Source organism: Pezoporus wallicus, unplaced genomic scaffold, assembly GCF_028554395.1.
Source record: "Pezoporus wallicus isolate ANWC-B61680 ecotype Strahan unplaced genomic scaffold, APGP_CSIRO_Pwel_v1 contig_3952, whole genome shotgun sequence".
NCBI lineage: Eukaryota > Metazoa > Chordata > Aves > Psittaciformes > Psittacidae > Pezoporus > Pezoporus wallicus.
Window position 1 is genome coordinate 10,008,361 of NW_026635034.1, and position 23,908 is coordinate 10,032,268.

Here is a 23,908-nt window from a genome sequence, read left to right on the forward strand (position 1 = left end):
ATGGCTGCTGCTGGCGGGCTGCTGGACCGGGGACGGCGAAAGGAAGCGGTGCGGCTCCGCAAGCGGCGGTCGGTGCTGTACAGCGACCCCGGCGCAGCCGCCGGGCGGGCGGGAGCAGGTAAGCGGGGCGAGGCGGCGGAGCGGTGGCCCCAGCGGGACCCGTGACTGACAGCCTTTCCCCTTGCAGGCGCTGCGGGCGGGCCGGCGCGGCTGCTGGCTCTCGCGGTGGCGCTGCGGACGCTCAACTGCTTCCTTGTGCAGACCAGCTTCGTTCCGGACGAGTACTGGCAGGCGCTGGAGGTGGCGCATCGCGTGGTCTTCAGATATCCTTCCCCGCTCCCCGCTCCTCACACCGCCTGAGCGCGGCAGGAGCGCTCGGGACCCCGCAGCTCTTAGGCACAGAGGTAGACGCCTCCACCCGGGCAGGTCTGAGAAGAGCGCTGCTCGAATGAAGCTTAACTGTAGTTGTGCGTGTCTGTCCTTAACATTAACAATTATGGCCACCTCACTTGGGAATGGGCACATGGCTTAAGGAGCTACTCGTACCCACTTATCTTTGCAGGCATCTACAAAGCTTTGCAGCTGCTGGCTCGCGATGATGTTCAGCTGCTGGTGAGTGCATCTGCTACTGCAATTAAATTTAAAAGCATTGCATTTAAAATTCAGTGTGTGTTTATCATTGCCCAGGTAAAAGACAAAGCCTTGAATCTGGCAGTTAGAGATGTCTGAGCACAGAGACCTCACAGAAGCATTTCATATGAGTAAACAATGCTTTCATAGGTCTCCCATCACAGCAGTCATGCCTGTGACTGCAGAGCATCATTCTTGGTCTCCATCTCTCCCTGAATTTCATACTGATACTGTTTGTCACTGCATCATAATTAGTGGCTCAGTTTTCTGAAGTGTTTAATAATACATATTTCTACTAAGCTCACTAAAAACAGCCCCTTTTGATTACATTAGAGATAAATGGCAAAAATTTTTATTTCTAATTTCTAAACACTTTCAGTTGAACTGTACCTTTGTTTTAGCAGAAATGCTACTCTAACCAAAGGATCTTACTATTAAAATAAATGGGAAAAAGCTATAGTGAATATTCACTGATTGACCATTTTCATATCTGAACAGTCAGTCACTAATTCAGTAGCCCTCTCTTCAGACTTGGAAGTGAACAGGTTTTTTGCAAGTGAAACTTTCTCTCTGATGACACAGATCTGGGTCCCTAGACTTGCACAGGCAGTGCTGGCAGCTTTTGCTGATGTGAAGCTTTACTCACTAGCACGACACCTTGAAAATGCAGAAACAGCCAAGTGGGTGGTGAGTCTCAGCTTTTAAAAACAATTATGCATGTTAATAAACACTGTTTGCTGCAGTGTGAACAACAGCAAAATGACAGTCATTTATCATTATCTCCAGAACAAGCATTATCACCTTCATTTAAACAACAGTATTTAACTTTTCTCCCTGTGCATAAGTTTGTTCATCATTATTTTCAGTACTTCTGCCAGCTGTGTTCCTGGTTTACATGGTATTCCTGTACCAGAACTCTAACAAACACCATGGAAACTCTTCTTACCATTTTTGCACTTTCATACTATCCAATAAGAGGTTCGAAGATGGGGAGCAGGTGAGCAGCTTTCTACTAACAGTACTGATAATTTTTTGGCTTGGAATAACACTAATCTGCTGACACTGTTTAAAATGCCAACTTTTATCTTAAAATGTAAGGCAATCAAAATCACCTGATTCCTGTAGCAAGAGCTGTAGATCACTGGGGGGAAGAGCAGTTGTATTTCCTCTAAATTGAAGCCATGATAGAGCTGGTATTTAAAATAACTATTATCCAGTTCCCTTGTGCAAATTACTACTTTATGGAAAACTTTAAAGTGGACTTTAAAGGATTGGAATTTGTGGTAACTCAGGAAAAGATAGCTAGAGCTTGCTTGGGTTCAGATACAGGTGAATTCATAGCGATTACTTTCCTTACCAGCTATCTATTTTAAGCAAGTATGTGCTTCTAGTTAGCAAATCCACTGCAAATAAAGCAGTTATGTAGTTGGAAGCCTTCCAAGGAAAAGTTATCTTTTTTTCTCTTGTATCTGCAAGATACAAGAGTATTTGCACTGAGAGAATCAAGAGGTATTTGCAGCATGAAAAACTTTGGTGAGAGACATGATGATATTTAAGTTGTTGAGACTTCACCGTCTGTAAAAGAACTGTCTTTTGGTAAAGGTATGTTTTTCTTATGTTCCCTCATTCTAGCTGCAAATATTTAGCTTTGATAGCACTTGCAATTATTATTCGTCCCACTGCTGTTATCCCGTGGATACCTTTGGTCTTCAGTCATTTTTTGCAAGAACAGAGGAAAGCAGACTTTATCCTACACAGCTGCATTCCAGTAGGGTAAGTTCTTTCTGAATTTAAACTTGGACTGTGCACAGCTGTATTTTAAGACTAATTTCACTACTGCAAAGGCAGACAACCAAAAAAATCTGATTCAATAAACAAGGACAAAAATAGGATCCTTTGCAAAAGCTGAAAGAAGGAGCACGCTTCCTTTCAATTAATGTATACATTGCAAAACAGCACTAGAAGAGATTTCATGAGGGCAAGCCACGAACACCATTCCAGCTTTATCTGGGATTGTGCCAAGGATACCAGGTGATGGCCAATGGCCACAAGTATGGATAATCACAAAAAGGATTAGGAATGAGGGAGTTTTGACAGCTATTTGGAGAAGAGTAGAATCTGGTGCAAAAGCAATCCAACCAATATCAGTGCAACCAACTTTCCATTTTTGCAGATTGGTCACAATAGGAACCTCTTTAATAATTGACCGTGTGTTTTTTGGTGAGGTAAGTTGTTTTAAATTTGATTTACACGGAGAAGGTTGGGTTTTAGCATTTTAACACAGGCAGATTTTTCAGACTTCTCTAACTTGTTACTTCTCTGAATATTTGGCCTATCGCCTCTAAATACATCTTAAGCCATAAACCTCCTTAAACACTGACTATTCAGTTATTTTAAATGATGGACTGTTACTTAAAGTTGGTATATGCTCAGCTCTCAATAAATCAACAGTTACCCACAAATTACAAAACTTACACATGCCTGTGTTTAACTGCTAAATGTAGGAAATCTGTGTGACAAGTCCTAGTAGAAAGTAAGTATGAATGAAAATACTGTATCATTTAAGGCCAGTGATAACTGTAATTCAATTTAGCTGCTGGTTTTCATTCTGGATTTGTATTTAACTTCTCCCCTTCCCCCAAATCTCCCAGTGGGTACTGGTTCAGCTGAACTTCTTGAAATTCAACGTGCTGCAAAATTTTGGAACATTTTATGGATCTCATCCTTGGCACTGGTACTTCACTCAGGGACTACCAGTCATCTTGGGTACCCATCTGCCTTTTTTTATTCATGGCTGTGTGTTGGCACCAAAAAGGTATCGCATCTTCCTAGTGGCAGTGATTTGGACAGTGTTGGTGTACAGGTAATTTCTCCTAAATCTGTAACTATTGTCTTTCACTGGTTGTGTTCTTTTCAAAGCTAATGTCACCCCTAGAACACAAAAAGCACGGCATTCAGGTTAAGTGATAGAAAACTTTGAACTATTCAAACACTCCAAGAAATGCAGCCAGTTATTCAATAGTGTCTAGAATTTTACGTAATCCTATTTCTTGTATTGCTACCAAGCATGCATTTTTAGAATTGATTAGACCCTTACAGAATCAAGTACTTCTGCATCAGATACAGTGGAGGGGGGGGACACACGACCCAAACCCTAACAAACACAACCAAGCACTTAACAGGTGTTTAAGCAATAATAGAACTAGTTAGGAAACTGTATTTACTAGATAACTATATATTTACTGTTAACAAAAATACCATTGCATTTGGTTCTTTAATACTTCCCCAGTAAGATGAGGTGTTCTTAGGCCTCTAAAACTTACTCTATTCAGAAGTCTACACACAGCTGCTAAAATCTGTCATATGACTGACTGTAGATCTCATTTTAAGGTGAGAAGTACAGAAAAGGTAAACTGTTTCTAAGCATCTGAATTAAATGAGAGACACTAAGACAAGAAAAGATACAGCAAATTAATAAATACCAAATAATACAAAGTGATAAATGATATTAGATTACATATTAGCAGAATACAGCAAAACAGCAGGAAGGCCGCAAATGCCATCTCTTCTTACTGTCTGACTCAGAACTGGGTGTAGCTGTATTGGATTTAGGCCTTTTTTACTCCCTCAGTTTTACAAGAACCTGTTCAGTTACCTGACATGAGTCTTGCAGTAATCCCCAAAGTATCTCCTAAGTTGGCTTGGGAAATTGTGTCAAGTTGTATTAGCAGAGGTGAATTTTACTTTGTTAGATATGTGTACTTGAATCTTAGCTTCTCACCCACACTTTTTATTGTGTTTTATTACAGAAAGCAAATTGGTGAAGTGCTAGCTAAGTTGCATCTTGCAGTCATAGATTCAGCCCACTTAATTGCTAGAGTAGTAGCCAGGTAATTTTATTAGTGCTTGGTTTAAAGTAACACTTTAACTGAATGTACTCATTATGTTCTTAAAAAGTGACAATTTGGATTTTTACTCTAAACTGCTGCCATACCAAAAGCTTTTTAGTACATGCAGGTGCTTTTTCATCAAGCCCTCCATGCTCTAAAAAACACATTTTGTCAACAGAACTGACGCATGTAACTTTCTCACTGTAGTGTTGGTATGTTTTATTACAGCACACTGAGCCACAAAGAATTCAGGTTCATCTACCCAGTACTGCCATTTTGCATATTTTTTTGTGGTAAGCATCCTTTCAAATATCTTGCAACCTTCCCTGTATAGAATTTTTACCTAAAGAGAGACCATTAATAGTCAATGTAGGTATTTGACAAGGATTCTTAAAACTAGCCCAACCTTTTCTTACAGCTAGGAAAAGAAAGTTAAAAAAAATTAGGAACAGTGTGACAGAAGCACAGATGGAGAATCCTTAGCACGGATAAAATAATACAGAAATTGCCTCAGTGACTTCTAACTTTGTAGCAATGACACCCTCGCAGTGAATTTTGTTCCCTGTCTCCTTTGTAGTATTTTTCCACCCAAGTCTCTCAAATACACTCAACAAATGCCTTTGAGTATTGATTAAAACCAAGTATTCAAAACTTAAAATTATCACTGATAGATCCAGATGTGTTAGTAGATGGTGCCAGAAGTATTTTATATTTAAGAAAACTAGGTATTAACTACAGTAATGTATCTATAGGAAAAGTAAAGACGTAAAGTCTAGGATGCTGAAAAGTTACAAAGGAAAGATTAAAACTTCTGAAACATGAAGCTGCATTGCTGTAGTTTAAATACAAGTTCAAAACAGATGAACCAATGAAATCTGTAGTTTTCTTTAACCTGCTTGGCTAGTCTAAACAAAAGTAAATCTTACTTCAATAATCCTGCTCTCTGATGAGCTCAGATACGTAATATGTCTTGGCTTAGTTCAAGAGCAGATTTAAGATGAACCATTTCTACCTCACATGCGGAAAAAATTCCAATCAGACCACATTTGTTTGTTAATATCCCTCAACTTTCATGTCTATAGGGCACTGATCTGCACAATTTCTCAAGAGCTAATTAATCACATTTGGATCCTGTAGTAAAGAAAAAAGTAACTAAAGTTATTTCTGGTAACTCAGTGGTTACAAAGCAGTCTTTAAAGTGCTCAAAACATTATAAATAAAAGCAGGAAAAAAAACAACCCACATGAATTTTGGAGTCTTTTCCAAGCACAATTAAATTAAGAGTGTTTCACAGAAGTAGTAAAAAAACTGCCTATAATACAATATTTCCACTTGAGCTTAAATCACAGACTAAATAGGGGACTTTGTTTTCACCTGAGATTAAGATCTGCAATTTGTCAGAACAGACCAGCTGAAGGCTAACTTAACTTACTTGTTACTGCCTTCTGAAACAGGCCTATTCTAACTTGTTTCTGTGATTCATTAAAGGTGGTCACGGGGCTAGGCTGCATACAATATTTTTATCTCCTAATACTGACAAGCACATGACTTGATGAGTGTTTCCACACTGGCTGCAACATGAAGCTGCCTTCTGTGCCAGATTCATCTAAGTTGTGGTTGTGAAAAACAGGTTTATACAGCTATCTCCCACCAGAAGAAATGTCTCACCCTGGTATTGGCTCCTTCAAGAAAAGCGGGGAGGAAAGGGCAGGGATGAAAGATGGGAAAAGATAGAGGGGTAAGCCTAAGGATAGTAGCCTAAAACCAAGTAACAAAGGAAGACCACCACAGCCATACCAAAGCACGTGTAGTTGCCATTTATTCTGGCTCTACTTGCACAAGAGTGAATCAGAACACATCAATAAGTCAACACATATCATTCATCCAAACTACTGAATGGACTATTTTTCCCTACAAGAAATTTAAGCTCTAAAGAGACAAAGCACTGGCTTTGAGATCATACCTCTGTACTTCAAAAAACAGGTATGGGCTTAACATTTACACTGTTAAATACAGTAGTTAATAAAGGCAAAGTCTAACCTTTGAATTCCCATTCAAAGAGCAAAGACCAAGAACACTATTAAATTACCTCAAAGCAAGGTATTTTGTTACCAACCAAGTAATGGGGTTTTAATAAGTCATGATACTTTCAAAAATATTGTGTGGAACTGTCTTTCTTTCTAAAACCTTCTCAAATGTTTCTATAGGATATTCCTTGAAACACTTGAAAGCATGGAAGAAATCTGCAGCAAGTTTCCTGCTTTTATCAAACTTAGTCCCAGCCCTGTACACAGGCTTGATTCACCAGCGAGGCCCTCTTGATGTTATGAGCCACATACAGCAACTTTGTAATAACTCTTACCAGTCCCAAGCTTTTGTCTTCTTCATGATGCCGTGCCACTCTACTCCATTTTACAGGTATTAAAATAGTTAACGGTGTACTATATTAAAATCCATACATTTAAGCAGAAATTTAGGTGGTTTTTTTTTCCTAAGGATAGACCTATACAGGAAGTTTTAATTTTTCATACAGCTAATATAGAATGAATAGGGGAAATAGGCCAAATGCTTATACCACAGAATAAAATTTAGTATCTAAGCTTTATTCAGCTTTTGTAAAATAGCTTTGTATGAGGATATACAGTTAGTCTTATGACTTCTGAAAGTAATTCATACTTCTTTTATCTGTAGCAAAGCTAAAGAGTAATTGTTAGAATCAGTCTGTTAATTTTAACTTCTGCTGCTAGAGAGTAATGTAATTACAACATGCAATGACCAAGGTCATTATTCCAAAAAGTTTGTAATAGATCTTGGCAAGTAAACAAATGTTAAAGCAGATACAAACAGTGAAGTTGGTTGGAAAAGTACCTTTTCAAGAAACTGATGTTATGCAGATGGTATTTTTATTAAGATAAATCTGCTTTCTGTGAACTTCTAATAACATAGTCACAACAGTTTGGAGGTGAATCCACTTGTTCTACTTTTGCTTTCATATGAAGTACAGAGGGAAGAAAATGGGACTCGGGGGTAAAAAAAAAAAACAACAACCAAAACTAAGTATTTGATTTTGGCTTTGACTGAGGTATCTTTAAGTGATGAGTCACTTCAAATCTTAGATACTGGTCAGTTTATTCCGAAATGTTTGTTTTGTTTGTCTCTCTAGTCATGTTCACTGTCCTCTAAAAATGAGATTCCTTCAGTGTCCCCCAGACCTAACTGGAAATGAGAGCTATATTGATGAAGCAGATGTATTTTACTCTGATCCACTTGGTTGGCTTAATAAGGAGTTTTACAATGATACGTTATTGCCCAGTCACTTGATCTTCTTCAGTGTGCTAGAACAGGTATGGAAACTGCAAAATCAAACAAACTAGTTTTAAGGTGAAGATACAAAATAAATTAAGGAGGAGTTATAGTTTGGAAATTGCTGTCCATAACTTTTTATAACAGCTTAAATTAAAACTAAACCGTCTAGTCTGTAATACAGATACCATTCCAGCGATATATATACTTCACATTCGTGTATGCAATCTCCTCTGTGCTGTGTCTAGATGCCATAATGTTTTACAGAATTCTTCTCAAGTCATATTAAACCAAATATGCAGTCTGTTCCCAGAACCATGCACTTTTAAGTAAGCAACAGTGGCAAGCAAAAATGCCTGCAGTTAGACTACCTTTTTGCCTCAGTTCAATGGTGTCTAAATTTCCACACTGGATAGGATCAATCAGGATTCGTACCTCTTTTTTCTAGTAGTCTTTCTTAAAATAAAGATAAAACTTCCAGGGGACAGTTGAATTGATAATTTCAGAGGAGTCTGGAATACTATTCTGATGCTTCCAGCTGTGCTTTCTGACTGTGGAAACCAATGTGTCTTCATTTACAGGAAATATCATCATTTCTAGCTTTAAAGGGCTATGAGAAAACAGCCACTGTCTTTCACACTCACATTCCTCAAGGACGAACTGGAAGCCACATCTACATCTACAGGAAAAATACTGAAGTGAATCACACCTGAAGATCTGTTTCTAGACTTAAGACCAAATGAGATCAGTTTTGTGTAGCAGTACTATGCTTAGAAGATGTTGTACTTCAGAACGGAGCGCGTAGTGAGTCTGAAACTGGGTAAGTCAAATGGGGAAGTCTGATCAGGCAGCCATTGCCTGTCCGGAAACACATAAACGTGTTCTTGAAGGCAACTACAGTAGTAGTGTGGCAGGGTGGGGCTACTGACCTACATTATAACACTGGAAAACATTAGGAAGACCGAAATTGCCATATGACTATTTAAGCAATAAAAAAATCAGACAAGACTGGACCATTTTTATAGCACTGTACAGCTATGCTAGGTTGTTTTATAAATAAACACTTCTACCCACAATGTCTCTTTATTTTGTTCTACAATATGCAGATAGGCAAGACATTTCAAGTGCTTAAATCAGCAAGCTGATTAGGATGCAGCAGAGCAAATTCTTCACAATTCAACAGGCTCTTGAACACCCCCCCCCAAAGACAAGAAGCAAGTGTAAGATTACAAAACACTAACAAATACATTACCGTAATGTAGCCATAATGAAGACCTATTTTTTGAAGGATGAGATGAAGTTAGTATATCAAACATTGGAGTTAATTATTGGTACATTATGCATGACTCAAGCTTGAACTACACTAATGGAATGCAATTAAGCGTATTTTTCACACACAAGTCACTGCATGCCTAACTTCTGGAACAATGCTGCTGGCACCCAACTATCGCTTCCAAAGAACAGTTAAAGCAACAGTACAGAATATGCAAACTGGAAAGCTTGACTTCAGCCTTTTAACAAAAATTTGTAAAAATCAAATTATTTAGAGAAAAGAACTTGCATCTTGCTGCTTTGTTTAAAAACAATTAGTTGCTGGAGAGGATGTGAATTCTGATTTCATTTTTACCATAAATTACTCAGTATTTGGGATCAAAGGGTAATTGCCCCAATTCTATTTCAAGATTTGCCATGTGTCTTCCATTAGTGCGACCATGTTTTTGCCATTTACCTTCTCTTTTATTACGGTGGTGGTACTTCTGAGCTTGTCTTTCATGTCTGGAATTTTCAGTTTGTGTATAAGAAGGCCTTTTAGGTCGACTGCAAGGAGTAAACAAAAGCTTATTACCAGTCTTACAAAAGGCATCTCTAAAAGCATTTTCAAACACAGTTACATTGCCAAGAACAGCTTTTAACATGCTGAGTATGACTGAAAACCCCCTAAAATTAGTATCAAAGTAGTCCTTTCTCTTGTAAGCAAAATGGGGGGTGGGGGTGGTATTTGTTTGTTGAAATCATCAATAAGGTGGTACATTTAAAAAAATCCTTTCTTGAAAGAAAAATGCTTTGCAGCTGCTTGCCCAAAGTTCTTTTTAGAATAAAGCCAGGTAAGCAGCTGTTTGATTACCCCTTCTGTGATGCTTGAGTAAGGTCTCAATCTGTTTTTCAGTTGCTCTATTCTATTCTGCTCTATAAAAATAATGAAAAACTTCACAAACCCTCAGGGAAGCATGCTTTATGCACCATGGGCCCTTCAGGGATTTTCATATACAATAACTACATTTATGCAGAGAGAGGGGGCACTGACAAAATACTGATGCTCACTGTTGCAGTTTTTGATGTAAACAGTGCAATTATACTACATGCTGTTACCATATGACCAGTATCTCTAGCCTTCTGCTAAACTAAATCAAGACTATTTTCATCCTCAGTATCACACAAACATCTGTATAATGCTATAAGGAAATGAGTAAGTTCTGTTTTTCTGCAAACTGAATTAAAATGCTTAAAATTTAAGTATTAATTAAAAACAAACTTCATTTTAGTGATAAAATATTCAGACTATAAATAAAAAGAAAACTTACACCATATGTTTGCCAAAACCGCATATTAAAAAGGCTCTTTGGTAGCTGATATTAGGAGTATCATCCTCATGGTTGAACTTTTGACAAGTACTACCTGACAATCACTTAGTGACCCCAAAGTGGCTAAATGTTCATTTTATGCTGCAATAAACACATGAAGTAATAAGTCCAGAAGAGAAACCTGACTCAGGAGCTGCACCTCGATCTAAATACTAAATACGCTTTGCACTGAATGCCAGCACAGGGAAAAGTCCTATTATGTCTACAAGGACAACTTCTTGTGTATTATACATTAGTTACCTGATCAGAATAAACAGTAGCACAAGAGACTATATAGCCAATTTTGTAATAGCAATGATATTAAAAGCCACATAAAACATACGCAGGTGTTCTAGAAAGAGCAAGTTCTACACAGTATGCATGCTTAATTTTCTTTCAGCAAAGTCGATGCAGTAGAAAGAGTCTACCACATCTAGCTCCATTGGGCCAGTCAGGCAGCACATCACAACTGCTCTGTAGAAGCCCTGAGAATACCATTAAATATGGCAAAGTAATGTAGGAACCAATTCATGCAAGGACCTTTGTAAGCAAGTCTGAACAAAATTTAGTTAGGGTCAGAATCTGAACAAAAGTCTACCATTTGAGTAGCTCTGCTCTGAGCACACAGATTCACTATTACAGTAAGCTAGAACAGAGTAGCAAAATTCCTCAAAAGCCAGCAAGGAACATCCCTGCTAGAATGGGACTTTGAGACCACTCAAATATATCCCAAAACCTTGTCATTCAATGAAGGACAACAAGGAAGTCCTAGTTAATGCTTCTCCTGAGATAGTTATTCAATCCATCAGACAAGCAATCATAGCTGTTCAATCTAAAGTAATCCCACTTGCAGTTACAAGGTTTTCTGAAAACCTCAATAGAAATACTAGCTTGTGTTGCATACAGTGAATCTGTAGTGCCTCCCAGACTAACATCCCACACACAAGATTTACAGGGTACTACAGATCCACTTAACACAATCTAGTATTCCTACTGAGCCCTTCAGAAAATCTTCTAGCGTGTGTATGCACACAGACACACATGCAACCTACAAGATACATACACACCAGAAGACTGCCTATTAGGAAAGAGACACTAGTTGACTTTACAAAGGCTACTTGTGTTAAGTTCAGGAAACATGGAAACAAACCTGGGTCCATACTGAGGTGAATTATCATAATGAAAGTAGTATCTGTAGATGTATTTGTCCAAATCCTCAAAAACCTTTTCATTATTATTTTGGTATTCCTTCATATCTTCCAGGTAATCCTTGACATCATTAACAAAATCAGTGAAGAGCATCTGGTCATGTATAAATACCCCATTATGAAAAAACTTATCAATGAAGTTTTCTAGTTCTCTCCAGTGATGGAAGTTATGTACAACTTGTTGCAAATACTTTTTCATTAGCCGATTAAATTCATCCACCCTGATAGGATCCGATACTCTGTTAAAGAGACTAATGAATTCTTGATGAGCACATTCAAAAATACCGGAGCAGCCCTTTAGGCCAAACTGTTGTTTTCTATTGCACAAAGGATCATTGAGACATCTCTGTGAATCTGCATCTTTTTCAAATGTTGTAAACTGATGTTTTCTTCCATCTCTGAATTCTTTTGCCACGTTAGGTCCCCTGTAATGCACGTGCTTCGGATTCTCATAAGAGGTATGTTCTCGATAAAAAGTTCGAGCTTTCTTGTTTGCCTCGTATCTTCTATCATTTGACTTCTTCTCTTTTTCATCAAAGATGTTTTTTGTGCTATCTTTGAAGTGTCTGAATGTAGACTTGACGGAATCAGAGAATTTTTTTAGGTTTTCTTTCACTGCTTCTTTAGCCTGCTTAATCTTTTCTTTATGGTGTCTTACAAACTCTTTAGTGGAATTTTTCATAGCATCAAAAGTTTCCTTGACTGAACCAAAAAATGATTCCTTTGATTTCTTTTTAGCCTTACTTTGCCCCTTAGCACCTTTCTTTTGTCCCTTTTCATACATTTCTTGTTTTTCAGTTTGGTCTTTGGCTTCAACATACAGCTTCTCCCATAAGTCAGAGCGTTGCTGCTCGAAGTTTAGTTTTTTTTCTAGTTCTACTAGTCGTCCTCGCAGAGCTTCTATTTCTTGATTTTCTCTTAATGTATCGTCATCTTCATTAGCATTGTCAGGTGTTTGACGAGAACTTAACTGTTCCAGTTCTTTTTTTAGAGCTTCCGTAACATGACGTTCTTTGTCCAGTTCTCTCCTTAACATCTGTGCCTCTGCAAACAGAGTTTCCTTTTGCCTAAGAAAGTTGTGGTTTCTTTGCTTTTCCTCTTCTAAATGTTCCCTTAGTTTTTGATTTTCCATTACAATAGACTCCGTGCTAGTACCTTTATCTTCCAAGTTTCTAATTTGTTGTCTTAGCTTCCTTAATTCTTCCTGAAGTGAGGCCAAAGCTTTTTCTTCCTTCTCTAGAGATTCTCTTAAGTGCTGATTTTCTGCAGCAAGACTTTTTTTTTGAGATTCAAAGGATTTCTTCTCCACTTCAGTAGAGGACAAACATGTGGCAAAATCTCCCTTGAGTGACTAATACAAGCGAAAAGAAACAAGCAAAAATACTCCAATTAGAATTACTACAATTTCAGGTAGAAAGATGAAAGACCAAGTGTCCTGGTTTCAGCTGTAACAGGTATTTTTCTCCTCCCTAGTAGCTGGTGCAGTGCTGTGTTTTGGCTTTAATGCTGATAACACACCAATGTTTTAGTTGTTGCTTACAGTAATGCTTACTCTGATCAAGGACTTTTCAGTCTCTCATGCTCTGCCATTAAAAAGGGGTACAAAGAAGCTGGGAGGAAGCAGACAGGACACCTGACCCAAACTAGCCAAAGGGATATTCCATATCACACCACATCATGCCCAGTATATAAACTGGGGGGGGGGGGGGGGGGAGTTATCTGGGGGAAGGGCAGATAACTGCTCTGGTCAGGCTGTGTATCAGTCAGCAGGTGGTGAGCAATTGTACTGTGCATCACTCGTGTTTATTGTTGTTTTCCTTTTCCCTTACAGTTTCATATTCTCTTCCCTTGTTATTTCCCTTATCATCATTAGTAGTAGTAGTAGTAGTTTTGTATTATACTTTCGTTATTAGACTGTTCTTATCTCAACCTGTGGGGTTTACATTCCTTTGATTTTCTCCTCGCCATCCTGCCTGAATGGGGAAGGGGTGGGGATGTGGAACTGCATGGTGCTGAATTCTGGTTTCGTTTAAACCATGACACCAAGCTAGCCCAGGCAGAGTTTACTCATCATTTTGGATGCAGTGACACATGTTGCAGCAAGATGCAAAAACAGAGCTAGCTTGTTTATCTTGGATATGCACACAAACACTTCCTTGGCAACAAAGACCGTGTGAGAGGCTTCCCCTTCTAACCAGGGGTCATCATCCCTCGCTTGTATTGATTTAACTAGGTAAAGGATAGTAAAGTAGGTATATGAATGGTAACATTTTAAAAGGAACTGAAAATGTGCCTGTTTGATTTTTGTTGATTTATGTTCAGCAAACTGGGTTTACAGATTACAAACCAAATTATATTAGCAGAAGCAAGGGCGTTGAGCAATTGGGACAGAAATTCAGGAACCGATTTTGAATCAAATTTGTTGTTGAAGATAGAATATTGTTACATGAACACCTAACTCAAAAAGTTCTCCCCAGACTCTTTGACATCCTTGACAAACTCTCAAACTAAACAGATTGAATTATATATGGATGCTGCTATCAACAACATAAACGAAAAAACACTCGAACCGCACACACACACACACACACACACACACACACACACACAAAGCACTCCCTAATCTTCTCTTTGGGTAATCTAATAGTAAAAATCTAAGAGAGTACAGGTCAAGTATTAAAAAAAATAAATAAACTTTGACAATTAAAAAACAAATTACAAACTTGTAATAGTTTTTACCAGCCTGTTCTACTTCAGCTGTCTTCATTAATGACAACCTGGCATTATGTCATTGGAAAAGAGACAACCTCTGTGTCTGAATAGCTCCCAGACTACATACATAAACCCAGTATGTTTAAACACATTCCAACAACAAATTTGAAAAAAACAAAAAAATCTTTGTCAAGATTTCAGGGGAAAGGAAAATTACATTGTCAGAAAGAACTTGCTATAGAAAAATATGTAATGGATTTGTGTGACAAATTAATTTCACTTAGTGTAAGATACAGACATGACAGAATAACCCTGCAGCTTTCAGTTAAACTCATACCTACCCCCACTTTATGATACCCGTTATCTCCTTGCTCTTGTTGGCACTGGTAAAGGTCCTCTTTCATATCTTTTAATTCACGTGTCTTTGTCACCAGCTGCTGACGTTTCTGGACCTGTATTGTACCTACAAAGATAAAAAAGCTTTTCTTGATAGTCTGACTTGCATTAAGCAGTTAAAAGAAACCACTGAACCCAAACTTCATTTTCTCTGCAAGTTCAAAAGCATTCTTACTTTGCAATTTCTGCCCATTTACTTACTAGCAACTGTTTAGCTGCAAGAAAATAAAGACTATAAACCCAGATTGTTAAACAGATTGTTACGTATTGATTCTATTTCTCCCAGAGATAAACGATTTCTCAAACAGACCCAAAAAATCCACTATTACAGTGTCTTTTCTTCGATGACAGCAAATGAAGGAATTTTGGAACACTACATAGAAATAAGTTAGATATAACACAACAGAAGTTATTGTAGGAAAGGATACATGCAACTTTTCTGTCAGTTTTTAGTAACGTGCAAGCCAACCAGGATAAAAGGGAGACCATTAGTCCATGCATTACCCACTTCAGGACTACAACATTTACTGTTAAGTTACGTGAATGAGAGGATATTAGCACAGTATTTAAATTTCCATGCAGAAACACAGTTACTACACACTGCTTACAAGGCAGGAAGTATTTGCAGGCCCTGTTTTGTCATTCTTGTAATGAGTGAAGGCTAAAGAGTAAGTAAATATTTTTCAATTGTCAGATAGAGGCTGAGACACACTGTTTTTTGGAAAAGATCTCTTCATTGTACTAGCCTCCAATTTTTTCCATCAAGTAAAACTTATTTACTGGTACTTTTTTACCTATCAGTTTTTAACACTGATGCAGTTTCTATTTCTTTGCTTTAAAAATTCTCTTGAATTGACCCTACAGAGCAGATGGCAACAGCAAGTTTTAGGTATTTCTTTCAAAACCAGTGCAGCATATGCAGAGTTCTATTTCTGTATTTAAAGGCAGGGGCGTGTATTATTAAACAGAAGAAATTCTGTAATTACTATTACGCCAAGGAATTTTTTGTGTTCTAAATTTCAATTTAATGTATTGTCAAGTATGACCTTAAAAATAGACAATGCTCTACTAAACCAGCTGAACCTTGGTTCAGCTAAGGGAAAGCAATGTTTTTAAGTTTACACAGTCCTAATAAACTCTGTGAGCACAGATCTTTGTGTAAGTGAATTTGAGTATACCGACAGTAAATTTGATTTCCGAATTCATGTTTTATAGATAACTCTGAAGAATTCCATAGATCCTAAGAACCTGAAGACTGCATCTGAAGAATCCTTTAGTGTAAAGAGTTCATGTTAACAGGAGCCTGAATTACAGAAAAACACTTGAAACTGTTTCTCTCCTTATCAATAATCATAACTGGTAGATACAGTAAGACATTAAAGCAAAGAAGACATTAGGCAACACAGAAAGAGTATCAAAGACACTGAAAATGCATGTAATGAGGTACCATCCTTCACTAATTGGTTTGTGTTCCCAGCTGGTACTCCAAGTCACAGTACCCTTTAGGTTTTGTAAGTAATCTATCCAAATCCCCAGCAATACAGCAATGTTCCCTTTTTCAGATCTTGGTTAAACAGAAAAAGAAGTACCTTATTGTCCACAGGGAGAAATTTTTCTGGCAAGGGCTTCCTAACTTTAGCTTTTCCATTTACCTCTGCTTCTAGCATGTCAATAGACATTAGTGTTTACATCAGCTACTAGCTGCAGCTGCTACATAGTATTTTACATGACTGGATTAGTCATTCCTACAATCCTGCATATACTTGTAATTACTAGGACTTTATTTATTTATTTTTTTAATATAAGTATGCATACGTACATGGATGCATGTGTACACATACACACTATTTATAAAGTAACTCTGAACGCAAACACAGCATCCACTCATGACTTACCTTCAGGTTTACCTAAGGAAAAAAGTGCCAAGTGAAAATTAGTATAAATCTCAAATGTCAAAATTTAGACCCCTAACAATCAGCCATAATCAAATGCAGTTACAATCATATTCCCAGTTTCAAACGGAATCACAAGTCTTAGGAAGGCACACTTCCATATAAAAATAAATCTACTTAGGAAAAAATACTGTTGAAAATAAATGCCCTCTAAAATTTTTATCATTGCAGATGCATCTTAGAAGATCAGGATTCCACTACATAGATTTAGGTCTGGAACGAGTTCTGTTGTTTTGTTAAATGTAGTAACAATCTGTGTAATGCTTAACTTTAGGCAACGCACCGAACACAGAAAAATTGCTGCTCTCCAGAATTCCCTAAACCACTCTGGAACTGCAAAGACAACTACAGCATATTTTTCCCCAACAGAGAGAGAAAAACAGTGATACTATGGACTCTCGTAAAAAATATGCCTTGCTTTTTATGGTACATTTACCAATGAGTACATATGGGGCAGAAGCCTGAAATAACTCTCTGAATGCTGTTACAAATGGTAAAGCACTACCCCAAATTTATTTCAAAAGGAAAGATGGAAAAATGAAGGGTACACACTGCAACATGAGACAGTAAGGAATTTCCATCTGGAAGGCAACCAAAATTGACTTATTTACTTTAATTTTAAATTAGCATATATTAAATACAATTGCATTGCTGAAGGGCCTCTATATTACCCATACATTGGCAGTTGCTTTTTCTCTTTTTTAGGCTTAGACCGTTAACAGAGAACACTGAAAAAACAGAGTCACAATAAAATGGTATTTTTTACGTTAGATGTTAATTCTGTGTATTTTGTTGTCTATAAACTCACCATAGAAGTGTCCAAAGCCCATGCTGATTGCAATCACCAAAGCCAGTATGATGCATCTGTTAAGGCCACTACTGAACTGGCGTTTGTGCTGCTCTTCCCCAGGAGGCTCAGACTCTGGCTCAGCAGGTGACCCCCCCTCACCCTCGGAGCTGGGGATCAGCCTCTTCTTAGCCCGACGTTTTCGTACTGTGGGACCGGACTGATTGCTTGGTTCATCACTACTTGATTCATCATTGCTAGCCTGAGATGAAAAAACTGAAAACCAGCACAAAACACTCGTCAAAATTCATTAATTGTTGCTTTAAAAATCAGAGTACCAAAACCCATCATATTTATGCAACATCAATTTGGAATTTATCTTGGCAAACGCTAATGAAACAAAAATTGTCCATGTAATATTTTACGCTGGATATTATGCAAGGAATGCTTGATGTCCACCATTAAAGATTCATTTTTTCAAAGGAAAAGAGAATCAAGAAATCATGAGCAAAAACCTGTGTGGTACTTCCCCATACTGTACCATTCACTCATTAGAAAATGTTTCTTTCAGATAATGCTGCCTCGTACGCTGTCTCTGCAAATTCTCGTGAAGTAAAAAGGTTAAGAATTCTGATTTCCTTTTCTTACAGATATTGCGACTGAACTATTTAATAATGAAAGAGCAACATAAGGGCTTGCTAAAAGAAAGCCTCCTAAGAAGCTATAGACATGGTTTTCTTATAGTCTCTCAAAAAAACTCCTTCTGTGATCTACATGCAGCTGCAGACAAAATTCCATTAAAGTTCCATTAATGCAGATATTATAAATACCCAAAGGTTTGTATTGCACATTTATTTAAATATGTAAATTTGTTTACTTTAATATCTACCATATACTACCTATAAACAGGTGCTTCTGTGTCTGTCCCTTCCTAAGGGGGGAGCTCACCAAGCCACTCTCCATCATTTATCAGCAGTCCTGGTCTAGTGGGCAGGTCCCAGGGGACTGGAGGTTGGCCAGCGTGAGATCTCTCTACAAAAAGGGCAGGAGGGAAGACCCCAAAAACTTCAGGCCTGTCAGCCTGACCTAAGCGCTGAGGAAGGTCATGGGGAAGATCATCCTAAATGAGATCACACAGCATGTGAGGTTTGAAAACCAGGAAATCAGGCCCAGTCAGTACGGGTTCATGAAGGGCTGGACCAACTTGTTCTCCTTCTACAACAAGGTGTCCCACCTGGTTAATGAGGGAAAGGCTGTGGACATTGTCTATTTGGACTTCAGTAAGGCATTTGACACTGTCTCCTACAACATTCTCCAGGAGAAAGTGGCTGCTCATGGCCTCAGCATAGTTGTGTTCTTTGCTAGGTTAAAAACTGGCTGGATAGCAGAGCCCAAAGAGTGGTAATAAATGGTGTCACATCTAGTTGGCACCCAGTCACTAGTGGTGTCCCTCAGGGATCAGCGTTAATGCCAGTGTTGTTTAATGTATTTACTGATGATCTGGACAAGGGGATCAAATGCACCCCAGTAAATTTGCAGATGACACTAATTAGATCAGGAGTGTTGACCTGCTGGAGGATACGAAGGCTCTGTAAAGCCAGACAGGCTGGATCCATGGGCTGTGGCCAATGGCATGAGGTTCAACGAGGCAAAGTGCTGGGTCCTGCACCTGGACTACAATTACCCCTTGCAATGCTACAGGCTTGGGGAAGAGTAGCTGGAAAGCTGCTCATGGAAAAGGACCTGTGAGTGCTGACTGACAGAGCTGAACATGAGCCAGCTTGTGCCCAGGCAACCAAGATGGACAATGACACTCTGGCCTGTATCAGCAATAGTGTGCCCAGCAGGGCCAAGGAAGCGATCATCCCTGTTTACTTGGCACTGGTGAGGCCGCACCTCAGAACCTGAGTCTAGTTCTGACCTCCTCACTACAAGAGAGACATTGAGGTGCTGTAGCAGGTCCAGAGAAGGACAAAGAAGCTGGAGAAGGATCTGGAGCAAAAGTCTGATAAGGAACGGCTCAAGTAACAGGGGCTGTTTAGCCTGGAGAAGAGAAGGCTCAGGGGGACTTTGTATCACTCTCTACAACTACCTGAAAAGAACAAGGAGAAAGGAGGTGGCTGGTCTCTTTTCACCAAGTAAAAAGTGATGGGACAAAAGGTAACAGCCTCAAGCTGCACCAGGGGAGATTTAGACTGGATATTCAGAAAAATGGTGGAATCACTGACCTTAAAGTATTCAAAAACCATGTAGAGATGAGGCACTTAGTGACATGGTTTAGTGGTGATAGCAGGAGTGACATGGTTTAGTGGTGACTTGGCAGTCTTGGGGTAAAGGTTGGACTTCATGATCTTAAAGGTCTTCTCCAACCTAGCTGATGCTATGATATGATTCTAACAGTCTGAATCCAAAACACTTCCATTACCTACCAATTTTGGAAGACTGAACTGGCCAAGATTTAAGATAAGACCCAATTCTAACCATAAGAAAACCCTTTTATATTATTTTTCTAAAATGTTGTTTATGATACCATTTGTATGATCACATTCCTATAGCCCAAAAGCCATATATTCTAGCTGGGAAAATAATAACAGAGCTGTAATTGCTTCTTGTTTAGTGATACAAATGCATGCTGCATGTACTGTAAATAAATGTATATAATCCAGTAGGTAAGTAATGATTATTTAACCTCTCTCCTTTGAAAGCATTACTTTCAAGAGTAAGGCAAATACCAAGGGAAAGCAGTAGCAGGGTGAAAAAGCAGCTTTCAAATATCTATGTTCAGGAACCTAATTCACATGCCCAAAATAGATTCAGTGTGATCAATGAAGCCTCCAGCACACGACAAAGTGCTCGTGCTCAGACACTAAATTTGATGCCCACAATTACACAATGCTAATGCCCCTTCTAGATGTATGGCTGTTCATCCTCATACCAGAGATCATAACTCAAATGCAGAAATATAAATACAGAGTTACTGTCCTTGAACATTTCACAACTGAAAATCATTTGTTTGAGTGAAGCCATGCACATACCACTGAACAGACAAGAATGCCAAACAGTGCTGGCCATTATCTATAAAAAGCATTACCATCTCAGATCCTTCACTTAAAATAAATTCCAACTTAATTGATGTGATTGCATCAACCCCAGAAAAGATTACCGATTAGTATCTGGAATACACATCAGATTTCTGACTCCATGGACAAGAAACATGTCACATAACAAAAGATAACTTCCCCTCCTAAGAAAATAATCCACTTCAGTCAATTAGTCAAACCACACTGACCAAGCAGACATTGCAATAAAGACAGATCACTTTAACTACTAATTGACATGCAGATTATTTAAATGAATTTATATAGCTTGGCAGAAAAGGACAGTATTTTAGAATCAGTCATTGAAGCAGATGCATACTTCCTCAACCCTGCACAATGAAGACAAGCATTCTGAAATTAGTCAGGAGAGCAGCATTCAGAATTTACTAGAATGCAGAGGTCAGACATTATAAAAGATTATGCAGGACATACTTAATAAGTGAAGATGTTACCATCACTTATTTGGGTTTTTCAGGGTTTTTTCAACAACCACAGAAGCTTACACATATGGAATACAAAAGTGGTTAAGGAACAAGCTGCTTCTAGCCAAATGGAAAAATCTTTTGATATACACTGGACAGCAAAGAATAGGAAAGGAGGAAAAAAAAAAAACAGACAATCAGAAAGCAAAGAAAAAAAAGCTGTAAGACACTTAGGGCCATTCAGAAGCACTTACTGGCAAGTTGTCAACACCATTACACTTTCAGGCAAGAATGACACTGCCTTACAGGTGCTGTAAGAATTCAGTACAAAGCTGTACCCTCTAACATTCACAGGATGAAAAGGGGTATAAATGAAACAAAGTGTGACCAAAAATTCTAGTTTCTGCTATGACTTTGCAGTGTCAGAGCTACACTAGAAACCACATGAAGTAACAATGTCAGTGATCTGTTTGTCTTTCTGACATTTCCGCACAGACACAACTCAAGCCTAGATGCAGTTTATTTCAGCATATGAAAGCTTCTTCTAGTTAACTTTATTCACGAAGCAATATTACAACATTTCTGTCTGCACGGTGAAGACAGCCTGACCAGGAATTGGTTTGCAATTAAAAGTTTTAGTATCTATATAAGGAAAATCTGAAGCTCATCCTTTTCCAACTCAACAGAAAACTCAACAAGCAGTGAATGGCAAAGATTCCCATCACCAAAAAAGTGGCATGAAAACTTTGACTGCTAAAACTCTGACATTTAAAATAAATGCAAAAGTACTCCAGACATTTTCTGTGATACATGGTCAATCAAATGCACAGCACAGAAGACCATGCTGAAATCAGCTTCAGTGAGGAGGAAGAAATTCTTTTTGCCAGTCACACAGATTTGGAATCCAACAAGAACGATTCATTTAAAACAGTCAAGCACACATATTAAAATGTATTACAAAGCTTACTGATGCCCATTCCAAATCTACATGTAAGTTTAACAATTTTCAAAAAAGCAAATAAAACACTGGCAGCTTAGCCAAATTCTTCAATGAGGACTGGCTTTTAGCATCTGTTTGGAATATCACTACTACAAGATCAAGTCAGATCGCTACTGTTAATTTTAAGAACACTTCATGCAAGCCATAAGCAATCAGCTTTACAAAAGCTGATCTGATTTAATCACACCACCTTGGAAAGGAAGACTGCGAGACACATGCTCTTTCACCTCATTTCCCCATCCCCTTACACAATCAGGAATCTTCCTCAGCTCCTCCAGCCAACTGACTTTTGTGTACAAGAACATGGGGGGGAAAGTAAAAAAAAAAACAATTTTAGAACTCTGCTCTAAAAGAAAAGTCAATAAATTTTATATTTAAAATTAAGTCATGCAGAAGACTTTAAGAAGGTGACAGCTTTGCTGTGAATCATCACTCATCGTATTTAGATGCTAAGCTGTCATTTTCTGATCCAAATGGATACTATACAGACAGATAAATGTTTAACAATGCTCTATTCTACTTCTAAAATAAAACAGTATTTTAAGAAGAGTCCTGCTCTTGTAATAAACTCACTTTGAAAACCGAAGATCACTAACACAAAAGTATTATAGAGAATAAAGAGAACAGAAAAGACTACAAATAAGCAGCAAAACAGAATTAAAAAGGAAGACTAGAGAAGGGTAACACAAGAGTAAGTATTTTTGTTTAGGTTTGTTGGGTTTTTTCTTGGGTTTAATTGGCCAAATATTCTTATCATTCCTCCTGAACACAATGCATTGTGTATTTCTGCCAAGTACTGTGAGAATCTTAAAAAATATATATACACTCTTCGTAGCTATGAAGGTAAGAAAAAGTTTTTGTAGTCATGCTGCTATTAGTCCTCATGGCCCCAAAAAGTCAATTCTCTCTCAGCTGCTAGTTATTTATGTCAGTTCTGTAGAAGCCTTTAAAATTGCCAAGAGAAAACCTACAATTACTCTATGAACTAAAAGTAATTTTAATTCTCAAAAATATGCTAGCAATTTACTTTCTATTTAAAATAGCAAGCACTTATCGGGAGAGAATGCTTTCAAACAGACTGCAGACATACCTTTGGACAAAGGTTAAGATTTAAGGTACCTAAAGTTCTTCTAGACACTGCAAATACTTGGACATGTACTCAACAAGACTGATTATCTTTCCACCTCTCCACACACAGAAGGTTCCCTAAGCAAAAACTGCTTTATTTTGGTTTGTTTTTTTCCTGGTGACATTTTTTGCACACAGTTGCTTAGTAATTTATTGTCCTTACCAGTTTCTAGATGGGAAAATGCATACTGACTGCTAGAGGAGGAACCCATGTTAAAATCATCTGTACTTCGAGCTTCTTCACCATCAGCAGGAGCTTCCTCCTGACTTTGAGTTTCTTCTGATTTTGGAGCTTCAAGTGTAACAATGTCAGAATCATCGCTAATAGTTCCAATGCCAGAGCCATCATCAGGGATTTTTTCTTTATTTCCCTAGGGAAATGGGCAATGTAAAAAATATTCAGATACATCCAACAAAATAATCTTGAAACATAGCAAGAATTCTCAATGCTTTAAAAAAAAAGGAAAATCTGTATCTTCATTTTAATGTCTTCAAAACATTGCTTGGCATTGTCACATGGGGCTTACAGAAGCTTTTTGAACAACATAATGCAATTTACCTCTGGAACTATTTGAGTTTCCTCAAAAGCAGAAAGAGTGTTATCTACCACTGGTATCTCTTCATCATTGCTGCACTGAGCTATATGAAAAGGAAAAAAACAAGCAAACATGGGATTAAAACCAGTAACCACAAATTATGCTCACTCATATATAATATAAAAACGTGTGTAATTGTGGCAGATTTCTATTATCAGTGAAGTT

At 38.0% G+C, this 23,908-nt stretch overlaps 2 protein-coding genes across 6 annotated transcripts in view; one reads left to right on the forward strand and one right to left on the reverse strand.

The window, feature by feature from the left end:
- On the forward strand, nt 1-8,899 carry PIGB (phosphatidylinositol glycan anchor biosynthesis class B). Its single transcript, XM_057397973.1, has 12 exons — nt 1-118; nt 188-320; nt 492-612; nt 1,213-1,317; nt 1,497-1,627; nt 2,263-2,403; nt 2,804-2,855; nt 3,282-3,493; nt 4,749-4,813; nt 6,728-6,938; nt 7,684-7,864; nt 8,405-8,899. The coding sequence occupies exons 1-12, from the start codon at nt 1-3 to the stop codon at nt 8,534-8,536; spliced, it is 1,602 nt and encodes a 533-aa protein (XP_057253956.1). The 3' UTR covers nt 8,537-8,899.
- Nucleotides 8,888-23,908, reverse strand: part of CCPG1 (cell cycle progression 1) — a 24,467-nt gene continuing 9,446 nt past the window's right edge. For 2 of the 5 annotated variants that reach the window (XM_057397926.1, XM_057397936.1), the window contains exons 4-11: nt 23,707-23,786; nt 23,311-23,518; nt 22,210-22,305; nt 17,521-17,775; nt 16,656-16,667; nt 14,706-14,827; nt 11,595-13,003; nt 8,888-9,641 (exon numbers count right to left, since the gene is read on the reverse strand). In XM_057397926.1, coding sequence (XP_057253909.1) covers nt 9,461-9,641; nt 11,595-13,003; nt 14,706-14,827; nt 16,656-16,667; nt 17,521-17,775; nt 22,210-22,305; nt 23,311-23,518; nt 23,707-23,786 — 2,363 coding nt within the window. In that variant the 3' untranslated portion in view covers nt 8,888-9,460. The remainder of the gene's footprint in view (nt 9,642-11,594; nt 13,004-14,705; nt 14,828-16,655; nt 16,668-17,520; nt 17,776-22,209; nt 22,306-23,310; nt 23,519-23,706; nt 23,787-23,908) is intronic. The other 3 variants (XM_057397954.1, XM_057397943.1, XM_057397963.1) reach the window with 3 other exon arrangements.

What these genes read in the sequence shown, in the direction of transcription:
- PIGB (XM_057397973.1), top strand. Translation starts at nt 1, where the DNA reads ATGGCTGCTGCTGGCGGGCTGCTGGACCGGGGACGGCGAAAGGAAGCG. An exon ending in CGCCGGGCGGGCGGGAGCAG is followed by an intron (nt 119 to 187) that starts GTAAGCGGGGCG and finishes TTCCCCTTGCAG; the next exon opens with GCGCTGCGGGCGGGCCGGCG. An exon ending in TGGACAGTGTTGGTGTACAG is followed by an intron (nt 3,494 to 4,748) that starts GTAATTTCTCCT and finishes GTTTTATTACAG; the next exon opens with CACACTGAGCCACAAAGAAT.